This window comes from Oncorhynchus nerka, linkage group LG22, assembly GCF_034236695.1.
Source record: "Oncorhynchus nerka isolate Pitt River linkage group LG22, Oner_Uvic_2.0, whole genome shotgun sequence".
NCBI classification, from domain to species: domain Eukaryota; kingdom Metazoa; phylum Chordata; class Actinopteri; order Salmoniformes; family Salmonidae; genus Oncorhynchus; species Oncorhynchus nerka.
Window position 1 is genome coordinate 62,847,399 of NC_088417.1, and position 18,631 is coordinate 62,866,029.

Here is an 18,631-nt window from a genome sequence, read left to right on the forward strand (position 1 = left end):
TAAATGTCAAGTCTAATAGCAAAGGGTCTGAATACTTATGTAAATATGATATTACCGTTTTGTATTTTGTATTTTATTTGCACAAAATGTCTAAAAGCCTGTTTTCGCTTTTGAATTATGGGGTATTGTGTGTAGATTGATGAGGGAGAAAAAATGATTTAATCAATTTATGAATAAGGCTGTAATGTAATAAAATGTGGAAAGAGTCAAGGGGTCTGAAAACTTTCCAAATGCACTGTATATAGCACTATAAAATAAAAATCAGTTGGAGATTTGTATTACATATTTGAATAATCTAATGTTTACATAAATCCAGTTAGTTGCATTTTATTGAGAGAAAAAAAGTATTAGAGGTTGTTCCTTTACATGGTGTGATCTGATACTTTGGGTCTATCAAATACAGTACCAGTCAAAAATTTGGACACACCTACTCATTCCAGGGTTTTGATTTATTTGTACTATTTGCTACTTGCTGGGGCGTGAGTGTAGCCTAGTGGTTAGAGCGTTGGACTAGTAACCGGAAGGTTGCAAGTTCAAACCCCCGAGCTGACCAGGTACAAATCTGTCGTTCTGCCCCTGCCCACTGTTCCCAGGCCGTCATTGAAAATAAGAATTTGTTCTTAACTGACTTGCCTGGTTAAATAAAGGTAAAATAAAAATAAACATTGTAGAACAATAGTGAAGACTTTGAAATAACACATATGGAATTATGTGGTAACCAAAAAAGTGTTAAAAAAATCAAAATATAGTTTATATTTGAGATTCTTCAAAGTAGCCACCCATTGCCTTGATGACAGCTTTGCACACTCTTGGCATTCTCTCAAACTCAGAAAGGTGAGGTACCTTGAATGTATTTCAATTAACAGGTGTGCCTTGTTAATTTGTGAAATCTCTTTCCTTCTTAATGCGTTTGAGCCAATCAGTTGTGTTGTGAAAAGGTACGGGTGGTATACAGAAGATAGCCCTATTTGGTAAAAGACCAAGTTCATATTATGGCAAGAACAGCACAAATAAGCAAAGAGAAACAACAGTCCATCATTACTTGAAGAGGACAGTGCAGTCGCAAGGTGCAGTCACAAAAACCATCAAGCGCTATGATGAAACTAGCTCTCATGAGGACCGCCACAGGAAAGGAAGACCCAGAGTTACTGCTGCAGAGAATAAGTTAATTAGAGTTACCAGTCTCAGAAATTGCAGCCCAAATAAATGCTTCAGAGTTCAAGTAACAGACACATCTCAAAATCAACTGTTCAGAAGAGACTGTGTGAATCAGGCCTTCATGATTGAATTGCTGCAACCACTACTAAAGGACACCGATAATAAGAAGATACTTGCTTGGGCCAAGAAACACGAGAAATGGACATCAGACTGGTGGAAATCTGTCCTTTGGTCTGATGATTCCAAATGTGAGATTTTTGGACCAACCACGGTGTCTTTGTGAGACGCAGAGTAGGTGAACGGTTGATGTGTGGTTCCCACCGTGAAGCATGGAGGAGGAGTTGTGATAATGTGGGGGTGCTTCGCTCCTGATACTGTCAGAGATTAATTTAGAATTCAAGGAACACTTAATCAGCATGGCTACCACAGCATTCTGCAGTGATACACCATCCAATCTGGTTTGTGCCTAGTGGGACTATCATTTGTTTTCAACAGGACAATGACCCAACACACCTCCAGGCTGTGTAAGGGCTATTTGACCAAGAAGGAGAGTGGTGGACTGCCGCATCAGATGAGGCCAGTAAGTAAGCCCTACTGAATGAAGCCATTTATCTGGAACATAGGCCCACACCAAATATAAAACTGGGGAAGGAGTAGAAAATTGCCAAAAACATAAAGTACATCGAAAAGTCAGACTAACACACTCCATTTGAGAACACATTTGGCTTTTTCACATAGTCTACAGAGAGTAATATGGCATTGAGTCCCCAACTTCAGTCTTCTTCTTCGATGGGGTTAACGGCGGTTGGCATCCAATGTTAATGGTGCATTACCGCCACCAGCTGGACGGGGTATTGAATAAAAAAAAAACATTTTGGGAAAGGGGGAAAACTACTTCATACAAAATAAATTATGTCAACTAAGGAAACCCATCACACTTCTTCAATCATAGTCCACTACAAAATACATCCTTACACAGGCTCGGGGGCCTGTGATGAGGGTACATTCACCGACAGAAATCAAGGAGACCCAAAAAACATTCAGCGGCATTCACAATTCCAATTTTCTTAAAATTATTCTCTACTTGTGCCGTACAGTTTATGAACATTGCAATACATAACACAAAGTCCATCTTTTTAACATGTAGCATTCCACTATCCCTCGGTTGATGAGAAACCTTTCACTGGTCGTGGTGATTCTAATACGATTTCTTCTTCCCTGCCACTCGTTCCCGTCCAATCTTCTCACCACCTCCAGATAGAAGATATACTGGACACTCCTTAACCTTGCCACCTCATTCTCCCTCAGGGCACTCCAAGAATTCAGGTGCATGTTCACCTGCAGTTACAGCATTTCCCTTCATCTGGCATACGATTCTTTTCCCTTCTGCACACACTTGACACATGATCAAATATTTTACATTTATGACACTGAAGGGGCTTGTGCACAAAAGCTCTTACAGGGTATCTCATGAATCCTAACTTTATATGTTAAGGGAGAGACTCTTCATCAAAGAACAGTAGCATGAAGTTCATTTATTTTCTCCATCCACCATACAGGTCAGTCGATGTGCACCAACCACTCTATCGATGTATTCAGTTATATCCTCTGCCTTTACTTCTTACGCCACCCTAGAAAAAGAAACCTTGATAGGCACCCTGCTATGAAAATCCATGCAAGAAATATTCCACTCCAATATCTTTTTGAGTCATGCTTCTTCTGCTCTGCAGACCCACAAAAATCAAAATAAGACCATGTCTTGTGACTCTCACCGACTCCACACTTTCCTCCAACTCATTCCAGATTTTCCTGGAGAAGGTAAACAGATAAGTAGCATTGATCCAAAACCCTGACTCCGACTAAAAACGAGTCTACTGGTTTCCTGTAGCATCGATCCATAACCCTGACACTGACTAAAACGAGTCTACTGGTTTCCTGTTTTCCAACATAGCTTTAATTCTCGTTTCTCTTTTTCTTCACCAATGTAACCCATTCATTATCACTTTCTGTACTATTAGCCTCACCAGACTCTCTAGCAGTTTCAAACAAAACCTCATGTTCTGCCATCTTGCGTCACATTCCAAATCCCAACTTCAGTCATCGACATAGCCTAAACTCAAGTCACTCAATTGTGATTTACAGAAGCCAATTTGTGAGCCAAGGAACAGAACAAAGCCGTTTCTGGCAGGGGAGAGGGCAAATTTTCCACCACATAATCTGAATTCGTAGAAAAGAGAGGGAGACAGTGATAAATATGACACATAGACAGATTCATTGCTTGGTTATAACAGCTAATGTATAATTAGAGATATTGACATCAGCATGCTTCATTTGAAGATAACTTTATGCTTTTTCGTAGGGCTAGGGAGGGAAATTTAGAACCATATTCTAAATCTTGTACCCATCTTTATTACTTCCATATTCCGGAAGTGGGTGTTGGTAACTTTGTCATGAGACTTCAAGCGAGTGGGAAGTGGAAAAAGCAACTGATTAGCAATTAACGAGAAACACAAGCTGTGTTCAAATACCATTCCTTTCATACTGTATACTTGATAAGTATATCCGACATACTATTAGTTCATTGTAATATACTGTAAATTAACGTTATCGTTTCAGTTGAGCGTACTAGCGCTTCGCCTCTCTACCGGAAATGGATGCTGTTGCTATGCAACCTCTTGCTAGCATAACAAATTACTAGCCAGACATTTAACGATTTTGGGTGTGTTCGTACATTTAATCTGGAGTGCCAGTGCACTCTGGGCGTTCATAAATCAAGAGTCGTCAGATTGTCGTTTCGCTCTTGGAGCTTTCATCACACTGGACGCTCTGGCCGAGGAGTAGGGTTGATCTGAGCGTTCTGAACTCACAACAGCAGTCAAGCACCCAAGCGAACGTTGGCTTGCTACTTCCAGACACAACTGAGAGAACATCTCACTCTGACCATTTTACTTGCCCTAGCAGAGCTGTTTAGGCTGTTTTCATGTTAACTAAAGCATTGGTTACTGTAACTGTGCTGCTGGCAACAATTTAATTAAGCGTTCTGTTTGCCAACGTTTACTGACACAGCCATTTTCAACGGGTATTATTCTGTGCTCTGGCACATTGAGTGCTCTGAAATCAGAGTTGATGAACAGAATGAACTATGTCCATTGAAAACGCACAACGACTATACCACTTAGCTAAGAAGGATGTGAATAATCAAGTCAATAAATGTTGGGTATTTCGTTAGATAGCATATAGTTAATATACTCTCTGGCTAGTTAAAATGTATTATTGAAAAGTCATTCATGTATTACCTTGCTCAACATTGTCTTAACATTTGTCATAATTAGTTAAAGCAATACATTTGTATCCGCTCTTGTCGGACATCGGCTGCATATTTTCCGCCATTTTCCTCAAATCTGAAAACGTTGTGAAGCCGCGCCCGTTTTCTGAAGAATTGCATTACGGTCCCTAAAAGCACGGAAATAGTGTCCAGTGCTTGCATACTTTGTATTTTGTCGAATTTAGTACGACGTCCGGGAATTTTTGGCATAGTGCGCTTAGTATGAGTGTTCGAACACAGCTACTCTTTTCACGCCAGCTCCGTGAATCAGCGACATTATAACTGGTCCGACATCGCGCAAACAGCTTCAAAATAAAGGTCCTCCATTTTCTTGAAATATAGTTTGTTTCAAGATTCGTTCTATTTTTCTGATCCTATCCTCCCCGTTCATGCTATTTGGGGAAGTATTGAGGCTCATTGTTCAGATCGAGTGGTTATTTAAGCAATAATGCACGAGGTGGTGTGGTATGACCATATAACACGGCTAAGGGTTGTTCTTGTGCAAAACACAGCTGCTCGCCAACGTAATTAGAACAGTCAAAAGTAATGTTTTTTTTCATACTTGTGGTATACGGTCTCATATACCACGCGTTCAGGCAATCAGCATTCAGGGCTCGAACTACCCAGTTTATAATTGTAAATAGGTACTCACTCTACCAAGGTGGGTAAATGAAATAAATCATGCAATCAGTACATTCTAAAAAACGTTATTATTCTTATAAGTGAACATCGAAATGTGTATTAAACAGCCATGTTAAATATACATGAGTTGAAAAGGAGTTCAATATTCTTCATTTTTAATATCTGGAATAATAGTTTAATTTATATTCCACTAGGGGAGTAGCATGGGGGACAGTGCCATCCCGGTCTGGTGGTTCTGAAATAAAATGGTTTAGGGTTTTGAAACTGAAGTATTAGTGGTTTTTAACTGCTGACAACTCATGTTTATCAAAAGTGTTGGAATAACTTGTCAATAATCAACTGACTGGCTTTCTTGATGTCTATAGTATTCTCTCTGGTAAGCAATATGGTTTCTGCTCAGGTTTTGGATGCGTCACTGCAACCTTAACTTGGCAAGTCAGTTAAGAACAAATTCTTCTTTACAATGAGGGCCTACCAAAAGGTCTCCTGCGGGGACGGGGGCTTTATATATTTTTTTAACATAGGACAAAACACACATCACGACAAGAGAGACAACACAACAGTACATAAAGAGAAACCTAAGACAACAACATAGCATGGCAGCAACACAACAAAACACCAACATGGTAGCAACACAACATGGCAGCAGCACAAAACATGGTACAAACATTATTGGGCACAGACAACAGCACAAAGGACAAAAAGGTAGAGACAACAATACATCACGCAAAGCATCCACAACTGTCTACGTAATCTAGCATGGGTAGGATGATCATCTGAATCAGGGTTAGTTTGGCATCTGGGGTGAAAGAGGAGAGATTATGATAGGGGAAACCAAGTATAAATGTAACTTTAGCCTGCAGCTTTGATATGTGCTGAGAGAAGGACAGTGTACCATCTAGCCATGCTCCCAAGTACTTGTATGAGGTGACTACCTCAACCTCTAAACCCTCAGAGGTAGTAATCACACCTGTGGGGAGAGGTGCATTCTTCTTACCAAACCACATGACCTTTGTTTTGGAGGTGTTCAGAACAAGGTTAAGGGTAGAAAAAGCTTGTTGGACACTAAGAAAGCTTTGTTGTAGAGCGTTTAACACAAAATCCGGGGAGGTGCCAGATGAGTATAAGACTGTATCATCGGCATATAAATGGATGAGAGAGCTTCCTACTGCCTGAGCTATGTTGTTGATGTAAATTGAGAAGAGCGTGGGGCCTAAGATCGAGCCTTGTGGTACTCCCTTGGTGACAGGCAGTGGCTGAGACAGCAGATGTTCTGACTTTATACACTGCTCTCTTTGAGAGAGGTAGTTAGCAAACCAGGCCAAAGACCCTTCAGAGACCCCAATACACCTTAGCCGGCCCACAAGAATGGAATGGTCTACTGTATCAAAAGCTTTGGCCAAGTCAATAAAAATAGCAGCACAACATTGCTTAGAATCAAGGGCAATGGTGACATCACTGAAGACCTTTAAATAAAGGTTAAATAACTATTTAAAAAAATAACAGAACAGGATTAAATCATGTTTTGAAGAGAACAATTTTAAATTGGCCCTGTTTTTTATAAAGCTCTTCACAATGCTTTTTCAGGTACCCAGCCAACAACCTCAAAGAGCAAGCAACGCAGATGCAAAAGCACAGTGGCTAGGAAAAACTCCCCAGAAGGCAGGAAGAAACCTAAGAAGAAACCTATAGAGGAACCAGGCTCGGAGGGGTGGCAAACACTGGCTAATTACCATTGGGCCTCACATCGTCAAGGGGCCTCATGAGTTGGGCATAATATTCTCCTTATTATGTTTTTATTAAAATAATTTCTCTGCTTGAGGCCCCCCCCAAACTCCACTCGAGGCATACAAAAAAAAATCCCCATCTGTCTGTTTAAGCTGGATATTTTTTTAAAAAAGAGACCATGTTTGTATGCAGCTTTACTTTTATTTTTATTTTTAACTTTGTTTGCAAACTGATATATGACAGGTATTAATGTCAAAATAGCATACAAAACAGAAGATGTTTGATTTTTTATTATATATTTTTTTGCTAAACAGCATTGCCACCGAGAGAGCATGCCTAAAATCACACAATACACCAGTTAAGGATTGACAGTAGTTTAAAACCATTAACACTTCCAACAACAGCGTTGGTATTGTGTTGTTATTTTTTAAACTACTGTTAACTCTACCTCTATGGGATTGGTGTGTCCCCGCGGGACAGTTGAGCTAACGTAGGCTAATGTGATTAGCATGAGGTTGTAAGCAACAAGAACAACAAAAAAATCCCAGGACATTGACATGTCTGATATGGGCAGAAAGCTTAAATTCTTGTTCATCTAACTGCACTGTCCAATTTGCAGTAGCTATTACAGTGAAATAATACCATGCTATTGTTTGAGAAGAGTGCACACTTATGAACTTGAAAATGTAATAATAAACCAATTATGCACATTTGGGCAGTCTTGATAAAACATTTTGAACATTTTGAAGAGATACTTTGCACATACACTGATGACACCTAGTGGCCAACATCTAAATTGTGCCTGGGCTAGAATAATACATTATGGCCTTTCTCTTGCATTTCAAAGATGATGGTACAAAAAAAAATAAGGCATGTTTTTTTCTTTCTATTATATTTTACCAGCTCTAATGTGTTATATTCTCCTACATTAAATTCACATTTCCACAAACGTCAATGTGTTTCCTTTCAAATGGTATCAATAATATATGATAATATATAATATATATAATCAACAATATAATAATAATACATGCATATGCATGTCCTTGAGCGACAGGCAGTTAGATTTGGGTATTTAACTGGTGTACTAGCTTAAAAAGTGAGACAGTAAAACGATCTTTGTTATTAATTGATTTCAATAATATATTTTTAGTTTTTTCAGTACATGTAAATTTAAGTCACTTTGAACAATTGTTGTGATTTTAAATCAGAAAAACGTCCTGTAACGTTCAAGTAAAATAAAAAATATACGGGACTTTTATTTTGAAATGCAGCCGTATGATCAGCAACGCCTGCTCTGTGGTAAACTGAGCATGTTGCCATAAAAGACAAGTGAACAAGAAAGGTAGGTCCGTGTGTGATGTCCCTTATTTTTTTTGTAGCGTGTTAACAGTATTTCATCTTCGCGGTGTCCAGATTTCTAAATGTTTGTTTTTTTCACGGCAAAGCCATTAAAAAACCGCGCAAAGTTGCTAGCTAGCCAAACGATTGCTTAGCGTTAGCTAACTTTCAAGGTGAGTTCGAGGCTTCTGGCAGTCAGACAGATGTTCCCTTCCCCCATCTGCAGTTAGCTAACCAAACAATAACTCCATTCGATGGATATCGTTAGCTAACTTTACAACTAAATTGTGTTTCCTAACGTATACTTAGTTAGCTAAGTTATTTTTCCGCGGAACTAACGTTAGCTATAATTTTGGTTTAGTTAAGTAACGTTATTAACGTCGTTAGTCATCTCCAAACATAGCTAGCTAGATAGCCCGCTTTAGCTGTATATTCACATGTGGTACGTTAACTTGATACACGTTCGTTGAGTAATAATAGCTAGTTTGTTGACAACGTAGTTAGCTATGCTATTTAGTTAACGTTATTGTGTATTATCATTGGGCTAAATTCTCACGATTGTTGTTGTTTCAGACTTCCCAAAATGTCAGATTCCGACTCCGGTCCAGAGTTTTTGGACTGCGACATCAGACACGGGGCGAAACTTGTGAGTAACAAGGATGGTTGACTAATTTTAAATAGTGATGTAAGTTAGGACCGGTGAGCTAACTAGATTCTTTTGAAAATGGACTACTAATGCAATAAATACGTGGCAGTACGTCATTATTGACCTCATGTTCTTCCTCAGATCTATGACAAAGACAGTCCCTTTGTAGCCCTGCAACCTCCAGGTAAGAAGTAGAACACTAGCTAGTTCCTTACACATAAATACCTAGTTAGCACTGACTCACACTAATTGTGGGTGGAAAGGCTATTGGGAGTGGACAGGTGTGACTCAGATCCTCCACTATCAGACTAAAAACATATCTATTCAAGGTGGAGGTTGAGAATTACATGGAAAAAATAACATACATTTTCACTTGTATCACACTGTTTAATGTTGCAGATGTTATATATGAGCGATGGAATAAAATCCCTGTCGCTTTGAAAAAGAAGGCGGCCCAGTTAATGAAATTGTATGCCTTTTGGTATCACATTCTGCTGCGTCAAGAGAATCACAACACCACACGTTGGGCTGTGCAAGTTGGCTTCTTAGACTCAAAGTAAGAAATGACTTGCAAATTAATGAACTCTCCTGTCTCACATTTGTTGTTCCTTAGTAGTGTTAATGTGCATGGTTTTATCTTTTCACTTTCTCTAGTGTCAGCAATGACTTGAGTCTGAAGAGACTGCACAAGATAGAAATATTGGAGGCTATCCTCAGAGCGATGGAAAAAGGATGTGTAAGGTCTTTCTTTGTTACTATAAATGGAACCATACAGGAATTACAGTGTCGAACCTGAAGGCTCATGTTGTCACTTGTTTTCTCTTCCAGTTATTAGAAGATCAAACAAGGCATATGATCTGGATAAGCAATAAATTTAACTTGGTAAGTGTAATGTATGCCTATGGTGCACTGAAAATGCAAATATGCTGTATCATCACTGCTTTCTCTTGCTCATCTTACCTAATAGAGCAACATGGTTTCTTTTTCTAATATGGAACTATCCACTCACCACAGTAATTATTCATAAGAATACAATAATGTTATCTTCATGCATAGAAAATGGGGCAACATTCTACTTATGGTTTGTGGTAGCCAAAGAGTGGGGTGCCAATATTCATTGTTTTAACAACTCAGCAATTTTTTTACACCCTGCTGGTACATAGCCAAGCAAAGGACACCGAAACGTCCTGTTCTGTGCTCTTAAATTTGAATCGTTGATTACATTATAAGACTAGCTCAACCTGATTTGTCACGTGGAATATCTAGCAACCTGGTGCGCATGAACTTCCCGCCGATTGGTGTATTATCTTATGGTTGCCGTGGAGTTGCCTAGGCAGAGAGCTCTGTAAATATTGTACATAATTATTACATTTTTTGGTCTTGACTCTATTGCAGAATTGGGGTAAAATATGTGTATATATTTGTCTCATTGCTAGATGGCTGTTTGGATTCAAATAATGTAGCCCTGGCTTTGTTTAATCTGTCGGGAAGAATTACAAAAAGTACTGCATGCTGTCCAGAAATGGGAGAAGAGGCTCGGGAACTGTTCTTAACCACAGCCAAGATGTGGTGGCTATTCATGTGCTTTTCAGCAGCTGTGGCATCACCCAAGTGGGTGCTACATGTTTGGCAATTGAGGACCTGTACCTATGGAGGAACTGTCTGCCGGAGAAGCGGATGTGGTCTGGGCCTTTTTGTCAGACTTTTTCTCTGGCTGTACCATCGATGCCAAATGTCAAACCCCACCCTTTCATCTGAAGCCAGAATTGGGGTGTTTAATCTCCCATCTGTACCATCTCAATTGATTTTCTTGCTTTGAGAATTTTCTGTAATCAGCGCTATACAAGTTATGTTGGTGAAGGCTAGAAGTGTTTTGTTGACTGGTACCTCTCTGGTCAGCATGTGCCGGAGGTCCTGGACGATGCGATACGCTGGCTGGAGCGGACAGGAGAGCCACGCATCAAGCTGCGGGTTCAGGAGCTGGGCCCCATTGGGAACTGCTTTGCTGCCCTGCAGCTCATCTTCACTGAGTGTAAGAACCACTTTCGGGCAGTGTGTCCTCCATTGCTGTTAATATGGTGGTCTGATGTACTGTCTGTAAACCTCATACCAATGTGTTTTTACAGCCTTCTCACACTAGATCTTAACCTACTGAGGTCTGTTTAGGGCTTAGTGGTAGGTAGCTTGTGGAGGCTGAAAGGTGAAACATGGTAGATAGGCAGTGATAGCCAAACTTTATCAGCAGGGAGTCTTGTTTTTTTTAAGCCAGAATGTCTGGCGACTACTCAAATCTAATGACACGACCTTAAATTGTGAATCACTTATTTTTTTATTACATATAATTAATCAAAATTAAGAACTAATAAATGCCTTAAATATTATTTCTGAAACATTTGTATATTGTCCCATACAATTTCTATTCTTAACTGTTTTGTCACACGCGCCGAATACAAGTGTAGACCTTACCGTGAAATGCTTGTAGTAAGTGTTTCACGGTAAGGTCTACACTGATATTCGGTGCATGTGGCAAAGTTTGCTTTGTTCTCTATTCTTAACTGTTTTGTCCCCGCCCCCTCCCAACTACAATTCCCGTGTGATAACGACTTTGAATATTACTGGGCTATAGGCTAGAATACCACTGTGCAATTAAATATGACATTGTTTATCCTACTCTGTCAACTTGGTTAGCATTGAATGGGTCCCAATACAAACATGAACTTCTCTCATCAGATGCCCACTATACACAGGCCATGGGAGTCGACAGAAAAAAAATGATGCGAGAGCTTGCACAGGACCCCAGCCAATGGTCTATTGAGGTAAGAACCTGTAATTTATAATGTTGTCAACCTTGAAGGACTCATGCCCTCGCCTTATTTTGTGTGAAAATGGAGACTATTTGGGGAATTTACAATCGTTCCGCTCATCAAAATAAAGTTCTGAACCGGTTCGAACCAAAAAGTGCTGTTTATCGTTTTACCTATAAAATACATTTTTATTTAGCTCATTGAATTACCCAATCAGTGGATAGAGCAGGCAAACTAGTTCACATTTGTGATGGACAGACAAGTAGCCTATGGTGCAAAATGTGTCAAATTTTGCAGGTGGGTAGAAAGGGGGTTGAGGAGGCTTGAAGCGCTGGGCATCTTATGACATGCATTATTTGAATTAGGTCCACATAATTATACATAGGAGGAGTGGCTTCTGTGGTGGAACTTTGCATTCCCTTTTGAGTTAACTAGCAAAACAATCTTTGTGTGCAGAGCGGCACCAGAATTTAAAATGCATCTTACCATTTTGTAGTTAATAAATCCAATGTGGTAACTAGCCCTATAACTTTTTCAATGCTAGTAAAGGATACTAATATAATCTTCTGTAGCTAATTAAACATACCGATCTTCTGAATCAAGCCTGTAACATCAAGACAGTCTCTTCTTTGGGAGGGGCAGGTATCCTAAACATGCAACGGTTTTCATATTACAGGTAGATACTAGAGTTTCTGAGTAACAGTGGGCTTTGCATAGGCACTTAAGTTTTGTGGGACTAAAAATACCTAGAACATAAAATCACTTTATTAACCGGTTCCCATGCTTCTAAAATAACGGTTATGTTCTGGAAGATTATGGATCACTTTCTTTCTGTTCCTTCAATGTTATTTTCCTGTTCTCTGTTCTATTCCCTGAACCGGTTCCAACACCTGATAGTATTTTTTTATGAACTAAGTTGATGGGTAGGTTAATTCTGACATGCGTTTTCTATTAGGATTTTGTCGGTATTTTTTCCTTCCTTTCCTCAGAAAAGTGAAGAGATGAAGACTAGAGGAAATGATCAGTTTCAGAAAAAGAAATATGATGCAGCAGTCAAGTGTTACTCAAAAGCCATCAAATATCAGTAAGTGGTGTTTTTAACATTGGATTTACGTACTGTTGGAGGACAATATAACATACGCCTGTGATTGCATCAAGTCAGGCTGTTTCCCATGTACTCTTATCTGTGCATGACCGCTTCCCAATGTGTTTGTCACGGTACCTTTTGATTTAATTGTTTATTCAAGTGACTAACACCTTGCTGAACATGTTCATTTATGGCACCATAAATGTCTCTGAAGTGTAAATGCTACTTTGACCACCACTATCATGGCTCGCTTTCCCATTTGGTCTGTCAGAATGGTGTACTTAACTACTCATAAATTTAAAAAAATGTTCAAGGAGTTCTTGTTGGATAACATAATCATATCTATTTTTCAGCCCTGAAAACCACATTATCTATGGGAACCGAGCACTTTGCTATATCCGTAGTGAAAAATATCTGTAAGTCCTTCAAACTATAAACCTATGATGAACAAACCTGTTTGTGTAGGACACTTATACAGACCCATTAAACATGTTTCATGATCAAGGCATCATTTGTTACAGAAAAGCTGTTGGGGATGGAAAACGAGCCACTTTAATACAACCAGAGTGGGCAAAGGTATGCAATTATCCCACGGCCACATCTGAATTTCCATTACGATTGCCCTCAGCTTAAAGGGATATTTAGAGATTTATGAAGTTCCCCAGGGTCAGATTAACTTGTGGATACCATTCCAGTCATTGTGCTAATGCTAGTTAACAATTCTGCTAAAGCTAGTTGGAAACTTCAAATGCGAAGTCAAATGGTATCCACAAGTTCATTTGACCCTGGGGAAGTAGATAAGTGGCTTTGTTGCCAAAATCCCTAACTATCCCAAGATCAAACCCACTGATGGTGTTGAAATTAATACATTTTAGTCAGCTCTATGTTCTGACTGACCAGCAAGCTAGTTCTATTGATTTGAAATCATATATATTTTTTTTTCAGTGTGTGGCATGAAATGCTCAACATTCTACAAAAAGGATATGGTGTGTGATTGTAATGGAATGTTAATGCCCAAAGTACTGTCATTCCTAAAATGTCTATGCTGTGAATGATGGCATCTTCCCTTCCTCTGGTCTGTGTATGGCAGGGTCACTACCGGTATTGTGAGGCGCTGTTCCTACTGGGGGAACACAAGCAGGCGATAGAGGCCAATGAGTGGGGCCAGACCCTGTGCAAGGCTGACCCAGAGGGCATGAAGGACCTGCTGCAGCAACATGTCAAGTTCAGCATAGAGATAGAGGAGAACAAGTGCCACCGGGCAGAGGAACGCAAAGGTAACGGAAATTTGCCCACAGAATTTAATATTAAAACCAACTGATCATGTAGGAAAACATAATTACTAGGATAAATTTGGAGATGATTGTAAGACTTGGCTCGTGGTTACCAAGATTAATTTGGCACCTTGTAAATCTCCTAGCGATTTACCATGACAAATCAAAGGGATGGTTACAAACCCTCCCAACAAGAGCTTGTCCCATGTGCAAATCATTCTTCATGCGAAGACCGATGCACTGCCATAGATTTTTTTGCATATCCAATAGCAGGAAGTGGGGGTGGCTAATCCAAACTTTGTTTACAGTGGGTTCGGAAAGTAATCAGACACCTTGACTCTTTCCAGATTTTATGTTACACCCTTATTCTAAAATGCATTGAATTGTTTTCCCTCAATCTTAACACAATTCCCCATAATGATAAAGCCAAATCAGGTTTTTATGAATGTATTCAGACTAGGGATACTCCGCTATATCGGTGAACATATCGGAATCGGATGATATTATCTAAAAATGCCAACATTGGTATCGGCCGATGTCTAGTTTAACGCACGATGTCAAAGCTGACGTGCAAACCTAATATAACGAAAGGTACATGACGTAATGACACCATGTAAAATGTTGCGCTATTACGTGCAACACAGCATCTAAACTGGCTGACAATGTCTGCTGTTTGGGTCAAGCAGTCATTTGAAAGAGTAACAATTTCAGTGAGACTTCTCGATGCTGAAATCCATTAAAGTTAAGATAATAGAATTCATTGCCCTTGACAATCAACTGTCCTGTCGTGGTTGGTGATGGCTTTCGCCGACTGGTCGAGCACTGGTTAACACTACAGAGTGCGCTATTTTTCTGATGTTACCCTACCGGAGTTGCACAGTAATAGCTTCACGGCCTGCATACTATGGGACTTTGCGTTTCAAAGCTGTACAAAAGTCAGCCAACACCGGCCATGAACGATGTTGGCAATAAAGCATAATTTGTTCGACCGAAACTTCTGGGGTAGCTAGCTTTAGCTTGGTACCTAGGTTGCACCAATACAACAGCATGAAAACAATGATCAGTAGAACCTGCAGTCATTTCCATTATTCTTAGCAATGATTTAGGAATCCTTGTAAATTTCAATAGAAGAATACTTAACTTCAGTTCATGAAATTAAGTAGCTGGCTAGCTATTTAACCCTGTTCCACAAAGCTAACGTAATAAGCAGCCAGCTATCTTCATCCGGCAAGTGAGGCTCGATTGGCCCGGGTTATGTGTTAAGCTAGCCACAAAAAGGATTAGCCACAAGTCGAATTTGCGGTTTGCCTTCAAAATAAGTGTCATTGACAGTGATGCAAATTATGACATAAAATTATGACATACTTTTAATGAAGGCTAACCGCAAAGTACACTATTGTGGCTAATCCTCGTTGTGGCTAGCTTCACATAGATGGGTCCAGCCGCCATTAATCAAAAACTATAAATTTGTTATTTTAGATGACACCTAGATGTTGTTTTGCTAACTAAATAGCTGTTTCAGTAGCTATAGAAAGTAATGTGTTTGGGGAAGAAAATTGTTTGCACCCATAACCTAGCTTTTTTTTAATGACCAGCACTGTAGGTGTGCGAGGCAACTTTACCTGCATCATAGCATACGTATCGAATTGGGGATGGTGCCAGGCTTCCTCAAGACTTGACACTTGGCATTCAGGCTTAAGTTCAATTGGTTTCATCAGACCAGAGAATCTTGTTTCTCGTGGTCTGAGTCTTTAGGTGCCTTTTGGTCATCTCCAAGCCGGCTGTCGTACCTTTAAAAAAAGAAAAAGAAAAAAAAAGTGGCTTCCGTCTGGACACTACCTTAAAGTCCTGAGTGGTGCAGAGATGGTTGTCCTTCTGGAAGGTTCTCACAGAGGAGCCCTGGAGCCATGTCGGGGATCATTGTGTTCTTGGTCACCTCCTTGACCAAGGCCCTTCTCCCCTGATTGCTCAGTTTGGCCTGGCGGCCAGCTCTAGTAAGTGTCTTGGTGTTTCCAAATTTCTTCCATTTAATAATGGAGGCTGCTGTGTTCTTGGGGACCTTCAATGCTGTGAAATGTTATGGTACCCTTCCCCAGATCTGTGCCTCAACACAATCCTGTCTCGGCGCTCTATTGGCAATTCCTTTGACCTAATGGCTTGGTTTTTGTGGGACCATATCTAGACTGGTGTGCCTTTCCAAATGATGTCCAATCAATTTAATTTTCCACAGCTGGACTCTAATCAAGTTTTAGAAACACCTCAAGGGTGATCAATGGAAAAAGGATGCGCCTGAGCTCAGTTGAGTCTCATAAACCAGCGAGTGATGCGTGTTTGTAAACCAGCGCGAGACCGAACAAGCGGTAGGCGAGAAGCCTGACCACGGAGACGGGTGACGAGTTGATGAAGCATACTTCATGAGCTGTAACTGAACAATTGGCATTTGGAAAGTTTGAGGTGCGGGAGAAAGTGTGGTGGAACAAGTATTGTTAACGTTAAGTTTCTTGCTATAGTAGCTGGATTGAATAATCCGTTAGCTAGCCAGAAAAATGTTGAGCCAATTTAGCTGATCAAATAATTGAGTTTGTCTGAAAATTAGCTGGCTAATAAAGTCACAGCTAGCTAAAGTTAGTAACCTAACCAATGCGGTATAGTATTAACAGGTATGATTCCTTGCCGTTGTGCCGAATTCCCCCCATGTCAACATACTTCATTCTTCATTGCTGTGACTTGCTTGCTAGTTGAGATTTCTGCTTTTCATTCAGTTGTCAGTTTAGCCTACATTTCAATGATCACTTTAGGCTGCATTTTATTTTTATGGCGATTTGATCGCAGGGGAGGCACTATGGTGATGTCTGGAGTTTTTGCTTTGGCTATTTGTTTCAAGTGTATTAGTCTAAATAAATCTCTTTGCCAAAATTTGTCAACTCTCCCATGCCTTATTCAACTAGTTTTGAAATGTTTATTGCTTGCCTACATTTTACTCCCTCTGTTTAATATAACACAAATATTTTAATGATACATTTTGGTTGCCTGTCCGGACGTAAAGTTTGTTCTATAGACGTTTTTGGCTCTAGTGACAATTTAAGGAAATTAGAAATGGGGGTGGGGGAGAACAGTATTTTGGCAAGGCCATTTTCTTGCCTGCTGAAATTCTCCCTGCCGTCTAAATAACTTAATTTTATGGTTAGTCAAATACTTTCTGTGGCACACTACTGGTCAACATGAGCTACCAAAATGATTCTGAAGTGTGCCAGGCCTTGAAGTCCCCAAAATATGTGTATTAAACCGAGGGAGTAAAATGTAGGCAAGCTATAAACATTTCAGATCAACTACTAGTCAAATAAGACATGGGCAAGATGAATTTTGGCAGATTGATTTATAGACTACACTTGAAACAAATGGCCAAACCGAAAACTGCAGACATTATTGCCTCCCCTGCAATCAGAGGACACAAACAAAGTGCTTTCTACTAAGATCAGTGAAATGTAGGCTTAACTGACAACTCAGTGAAGAGCAGAAATCTCAACTAGCAAGCAAGTTGCAGCCATGAAGAATTGAGTGTGTGCGCGTTCACACAAAGGGGAGGGGGGGGTAGTAGTTCGGCACAACACCTTTCCTCGTGTTACAATGCGTTCATTGCTTACTTGGAACCTGGCAATCTGACATGTTAACGTACTAACTACTGTTTTCCCACTACAGTATGTGGTTTGTTTTCAGAATGAGAGAATTAGGTCAAAATGAGGCGTTACTTGTTAAGTGGATTTGGAGATCAAGTGTAGCTGGGCCTGGCTTATACTGGATGCCAATATAGGTGAAAGAAATGCCACACACTTTCCCTCTTTTAAATACGGTGAATAAAAAGGGGTATGCCAGGTGTACTCTCTGCCTGAACGACAACGAGATCAATTATGCCAACTAAGGGTATCATGCTCTGCTGGCACATTGTACACTTCTGCCTGTGGACATCTGTTCTACAATGTAATAACATGCAGTGTAGCCCAAAGATATTGCTTTTGTGTTGAACTTGAGAGGGGATTATTAATTATTTTACTCAGTGAAAGTTATTTTTGCACACATGTAGCCTCGTGCACTTGATCGACTTCTACTGTAGTGGGCACTATAATAGAGCAAAAATATAATGCCTGTTTTAATTATATTTCTACTTCTACTTAGCTGTCATGGCTAACTGCAAGATACAAATGAGTTACTTGCAATAGTTAGTCTAGGCAACATAACATTTCTTTCCTTACCATCTTTTTTTTTAGCTGTGAGTTAGGGTTACGTTAATCACTTTATTTTAGACTGATCATGTAGCGCATATGTTTTAATGAGTTAATCTGCGTTTCCCCCTAGCAGGGATTCTTTTTTTCACCGTTCTTTTTTCAGTGCAACGCAGTGTCACCTTGTTGGGCTCTCACCAGTTTGCATCCCTGCTTGTTCCTCAATTGTTCTAAGTTGATAATTGTTTGTTGGAGGTAGTCTGGTTTTGCTAGATCATTGTCTATGTATTATCTTTGATTTTGTTTCTTTTCATGTTTACAAACTATTCATTTCTAGCTGGAAGATCAAATAAAACTGCAGCTAAGAAAGTTTCAAGTAAAAGGTATGTACAGTATTATACAAGTG

At 39.8% G+C, this 18,631-nt stretch overlaps 1 protein-coding gene and 1 long non-coding RNA gene across 3 annotated transcripts in view; one reads left to right on the plus strand and one right to left on the minus strand.

Moving 5' to 3' along the window:
- Positions 1-220: 220 nt before the first annotated feature.
- On the minus strand, positions 221-4,767 carry LOC115104655 (uncharacterized). The gene is made up of 2 exons (XR_003859790.2): positions 4,455-4,767; positions 221-2,553 (listed from the first exon to the last, which is right to left on the minus strand). It is a non-coding gene; the product is annotated as an uncharacterized LOC115104655 (long non-coding RNA).
- A 3,341-nt stretch (positions 4,768-8,108) lies between these two features.
- The window catches only part of ttc3 (tetratricopeptide repeat domain 3), a 31,896-nt gene continuing 21,373 nt past the window's right edge, over positions 8,109-18,631 (plus strand). Inside the window, exons 1-13 of one of the 2 annotated variants that reach the window (XM_029627532.2) lie at positions 8,109-8,198; positions 8,768-8,840; positions 8,982-9,024; positions 9,240-9,396; positions 9,495-9,576; positions 9,669-9,722; positions 10,740-10,872; positions 11,571-11,656; positions 12,634-12,728; positions 13,085-13,147; positions 13,253-13,307; positions 13,822-14,008; positions 18,563-18,608. In XM_029627532.2, the coding sequence (XP_029483392.1) occupies positions 8,778-8,840; positions 8,982-9,024; positions 9,240-9,396; positions 9,495-9,576; positions 9,669-9,722; positions 10,740-10,872; positions 11,571-11,656; positions 12,634-12,728; positions 13,085-13,147; positions 13,253-13,307; positions 13,822-14,008; positions 18,563-18,608 (1,064 nt within the window). In that variant the 5' untranslated portion in view covers positions 8,109-8,198; positions 8,768-8,777. Of the gene's footprint in view, positions 8,199-8,233; positions 8,368-8,767; positions 8,841-8,981; positions 9,025-9,239; positions 9,397-9,494; positions 9,577-9,668; positions 9,723-10,739; positions 10,873-11,570; positions 11,657-12,633; positions 12,729-13,084; positions 13,148-13,252; positions 13,308-13,821; positions 14,009-18,562; positions 18,609-18,631 lie in introns of those variants that run through there. The other variant, XM_029627533.2, reaches the window with a different exon arrangement.